This window comes from Penaeus vannamei, chromosome 11 (genome assembly GCF_042767895.1).
Source record: "Penaeus vannamei isolate JL-2024 chromosome 11, ASM4276789v1, whole genome shotgun sequence".
NCBI classification, from domain to species: domain Eukaryota; kingdom Metazoa; phylum Arthropoda; class Malacostraca; order Decapoda; family Penaeidae; genus Penaeus; species Penaeus vannamei.
In genome coordinates this window covers 45,932,677-45,937,676 of record NC_091559.1, presented here as the reverse complement: position 1 = coordinate 45,937,676, position 5,000 = coordinate 45,932,677, and the positions used below count along the sequence as shown (strand labels likewise).

Here is a 5,000-nt window from a genome sequence, read left to right as displayed (position 1 = left end):
TATGTATATGTATATGTATATGTATATGTATGTGTATGTGTATGTGTATGTGTATGTGTATGTATATGTGTACGTGTACGTGTATGTGTATGTGTATGTGTATGTGTATGTGTATGTGTATGTATGTGTGTGTGTGTGTGTGTCTATATATTGTAATTATATATATGTGAATATATACGCATATATACATACATTATATATATATATATATATATATATATATATATATATATATATATATATATATATATATATATATATACATATATATGTGTGTGTGTGTGTGTGTGTGTGTGTGTGTGTGTGTATATATATATCTTAATTATATATATGTGTATATATACGTGAAATATATATGTATATATATATCTGTGTGTGTGTGTGTGTGTGTGTGTGTGTGTGTGTGTGTGTGTGTGTGTGTGTGTGTGTGTGTGTGTGTGTGTGTGTGTGTGTGTGTGTGTGTGTGTGTGTGTGTGTGTGTGTGTGTGTGTGTGTGTGTGTGTGTGTGTGTTTTAATTATAAATGTGCGTATATATATGTGAAATGTATATATATATATATATATATATATATATATATATATATATATATATATATATATATATATATATATATAAAAGATGAAATAATGCACTGGCTGCATTTGATATCATGAATTTATAACCTCTCTGACAGGGATTCGAACACCCACCACCATTGCAAAGAATTCACAAGACGGGCACTCTATCCACTGATACACGACCAGACAAAAGGTGTGCAACTAGGAGCTTCTTTTGTTGGGTCGTGTATCAGTGGATAGAGTACCCGTCTTGTGAATTCTTTGCAATGGCGGTGGGGGTTCGAATCCCTGCCAGAGTGGTTATAAATTCATATATATATATATATATGTATGTATGTATGTATGTATGTATGTATGTATGTATGTATGTATGTATGTATGTATGTATGTATGTATGTATGTATGTATGTATGTATGTATGTATGCATGTCTGTCTGTCTGTCTGTCTGTATGTATGCATGTATACATACATATATATACATATATATACATATATATATATATATATATATATATATATATATATATATATATATATATATATATATATATATACATATATATACACATACATATACATACATAAATGTATGGATTATCAAATATACATATATGTAAATATGTATACTTAACTATGAATAATAAATAAGTAAACAAATAAATAATATATATAATATATAAATAAGTAAATAAATAAATATTTATGCAATTAAGCTCCATGAGCTTTCAAAGAAGAGGGTCTGTCATGGTTCTCTCCTGCATCTGGTCTGGCTAAATTGTCTAGTGTTGTTTTACCTCTGACTTCTAAAAGTCATGAGTGAAATGAAACCATACATTTGACCTTTTAGTGTATGTGTGTGTGTGTGTGTATGTGTGTGTATGGGTGTATGTGTGTGTATGTGTATGTTTGTGTGCCTGTGCATGTGTGATCTTGCAATTTCTAATAATCAGTTCCAATAATCATTCTATTTCCCAAAAGTAACAATGAAGAAGGATTACCAATACTTGATTACAATAAATGTGGAAGACTATTCAGTTATGGTGAAAATCATGGTAAATCTTACTAATACACCCTCACCTCTGCCATTGGCCTTAAAATGCCTTCTGTACTCATTGGTTAGACAGGGCTAGCAAATGTCCCAAGCAGTCTATCCTCAAACAAATAAAAAATAAAATAAGATGGACACCTCCCTGTGCGTTATGAATAAATCCCGACACCAGATAGGCTCCAACTCACTATCACTGAATCAGTACTTGGGTGCCTTAGCTCAAGAAGCCACAGAGGAGACACTCTCCAATACGAAGCCAGAATATATGTGGTAGAGGATTGTTAGCCTTTTCTGAACCCCTGAAGTAACTGTACACATTACAGAGTTCGACTTAAGAGTGTAGGGCTTCCCTTACATATCACAGTAAGAATCTGCTTAATTTGAATAGCATACAGCCAATGAGATTATGAGAGAAAGAAAAATATCCCATTTGAAATTTGCTGTGGGTTACTCAGTAAGATTCACACAATATATTCCATTCTAGATATAAACTTGGTTGCTCATACTACATATCTTTTTTTTTTGGTCTCTTAATTTCTAATTCTGAATCAAACCCTTAGAGATTAGTGAATACCATATATGCATAAACATACAATCAATATTTAACAGATAACATTTTATTATAAATATTTGTCCTTCACTTTCTAACAAAAAAACTCAAGTAAATACTGTAAATAGCATATACAGCAATTAAGCAACCTTTGTTACTGTACAAAATCTAACATATATGTAAAAATACATTTGATTTCTATAATCAAAATCTTAATCAGCTGCTAACTCGTGAAATGAATATATCATTTACTCTTACTTGGTATGATGCAATCTGTATCTAAATAACCTCGTCTAAGATTAAAACAAATATCTAGTCTAATGTTAAATCATATCCTGGAATATAATTTCCGAAGTGAAAAAAGGAACACTGTTGCTCATTTGTCACTGAGAAATGCCTAGCACAAGAAAGAAATCACTCTAGATAACTATGTTCTATCTGGAATCCTAACTTCTAAATAGATTATAAAAAAAGTGAAACAGCAGTTCAATTTACCTAACTACCATAATGGTTCTCTAGATGAATTCCCATTCTAAGGATAACCACTTCACATCTCCCCTGAGTTCTTCATTTGTTATTAGATCATTATTCTTGTAAAATTGTACTAGTAATCACAAACATAGTTGAATCAATATAGTACCAAGAAACTGAAACTGCAGGCAACCATTCTCTGAGTATGTTTTGCAACATTAAAATCCTGCTTATCAATTATGTAAGTTGTTTTACATAGTCACTGGCAACATATATAACTTTGTGAGCAATGTGTGATGTAGTAGCAAAGTTTATGTTGTTCACAATAACGACTGACTATGGTAATTCACACAAGTTTATGTAAACCTTAGAAATGTTTTCCAAGATTTGGTTTCCACTTGGAAACTATCACATAGTAACTGGCACCTGGTTCTTTGAGATTTATGATGGTTCATTTGTTCTCATCATATGTAAGTTGTATAACCAGTTAGTTTTGTTACACACATTATAATACTGATATCATAGGTTGGATTTCCTGAGAATCACCACATGACATGTTTGTCTACAAATCACTTTAATATGTGAATAATTAAAGATGACCATTCTGATAAACGGCCAACTCCAGGCAGGCACAGTGGTAGAAGGTAGCAGTCATGGCTACAGAAATATCTGGAAGAAAGTGCAGGCATACAGATGAGCATCACAGTAAATGATAAAGGCTGTGGCGGTTGACATCAAGATGTGAGATATTCCCATAATGAGGAATATCCCAAATATAAATTTTCTGATTGTCCGTCCACATGAGTGTACTTCAAAAACAGGCTGGATACAGTGAGATTCTTTTAACAGCTTTACACCTGTGATATTTTGAGCTGCAATTTATCGTGATAGGCTAGGTACTGACGGTGATTTATGTACCCCTTTCTAATACCTGTATAAAAGAAAATGTTTGTTCCTATACTCTTATACTACTCCATAATTTTCCATTCCTCTGGCAAGTAAAAACCAAAAATCTCTATTTCTGATCTTGCATATTTCCTCATCAGGATACCTCATTGATGAGCAGTTGGAGACTTCCTGTCTTTTAATCGTGATGACACCACAAGGACCTTCTGGACGTACTCAGACAGCGTTCGCTTGCATCTACCCCACACTTTACCTCCAGTGGTCAATCCCTATGCCATACCACCAGATTCAGTTGGCAGTCCAGACACTGGGTCTAGCAAGTGGGCTCCATCTTCAGTGAGCACTCTGGGACCCTCACCCACTTTGGTGTGAATGAGGTATTTCAAGCGTCCACTTTGGGCATTCTCATCGGCTATGGATTCCAGCTCCTAAAAACAATAGGGAAAAATACGCCTTTTCAGTATCTTTATACTTCAACATCAGTCTTTCTTTGTAACACAAAGTAGTTTAGAACTTATCCATAAAAATAAAAAAAATCATATATACCGTTTATATGTTCTCTACTGTGAGTATACACAAGGAGCACTAAATTCTAACACTACATTCATAACAAGACCTAACCATACCTTTGATAGTGATAATGTCTGTGGCTTCATCCCTCTAATGAAGTTATCAGCATTCGGAGGAGAACTTGGAGGGAAAGTACGAAGTAGGAGAGAGAGCATTTCATTGGCAACAGCTCCAGGGACAAACAAACATGCATTCGGACCTGCATCGAATGTGTAGCAAACCTGGCAGGATGAAATAATTTCAGCTAATCCCTTGTATATCACCACTGAATTCCTTGTCATTTGGTTATAAAATTCCTATAATGGCAGGATGTGAAATTAAATATATTCAAATATAAAAACTGGCAAGAGAGATTTAGCACTATTACCTTATTGTTAAGATTGCCTTTTGAAATTTGAATTTCATTGTACTGGTGCACAAGGCTTGCCACAGCATGAGAGGTGTCTGACATGTATATGCATGGTGGGAAGGAGTCTTGACAAACAGCATGCATCTCGTTACTGTCTGCTATTGTCAGATCACAAAAGGCTGACCAATTCTTTTCCTTTATTGCCTGAAAATATGAAATTTTGAATTATCTAGTATAGTTAAGGCACTAACATCAACAATAGTGTTTTGGCAAGTCCTTACGCAAGGGGAATATCTGGCCTGGAAAGGAGGAAGCCTTGGTTCTAGAAAATCAGACATGAATAATTTTTAATACCTAAACATCTAAAGAATATAAACCTGTTAGATCAAGGTGATGTGGCTCTCATAAAATACTTGGCTGAGGGCCAGTTGAGAGGAATGTCTTGTCATGAAATATAGTTGTCGGGTGGCAGATGACAAGAATGTCTTGCCGTGGGTACAGAAAACACCGGGAGGAAAATTAGACTCAGTGGGAATTAGGAAAGGG

General features: G+C 34.1%; 1 protein-coding gene across 1 annotated transcript in view; it reads right to left on the bottom strand.

The window, feature by feature from the left end:
• Window positions 1-1,458: 1,458 nt before the first annotated feature.
• Mvd (mevalonate diphosphate decarboxylase) overlaps window positions 1,459-5,000 on the bottom strand; it is an 8,909-nt gene continuing 5,367 nt past the window's right edge. The window contains exons 7-9 of the mRNA XM_027382636.2: window positions 4,473-4,658; window positions 4,162-4,326; window positions 1,459-3,963 (exon numbers count right to left, since the gene is read on the bottom strand). Coding sequence (XP_027238437.1) covers window positions 3,805-3,963; window positions 4,162-4,326; window positions 4,473-4,658 — 510 coding nt within the window. The 3' untranslated portion in view covers window positions 1,459-3,804. The remainder of the gene's footprint in view (window positions 3,964-4,161; window positions 4,327-4,472; window positions 4,659-5,000) is intronic.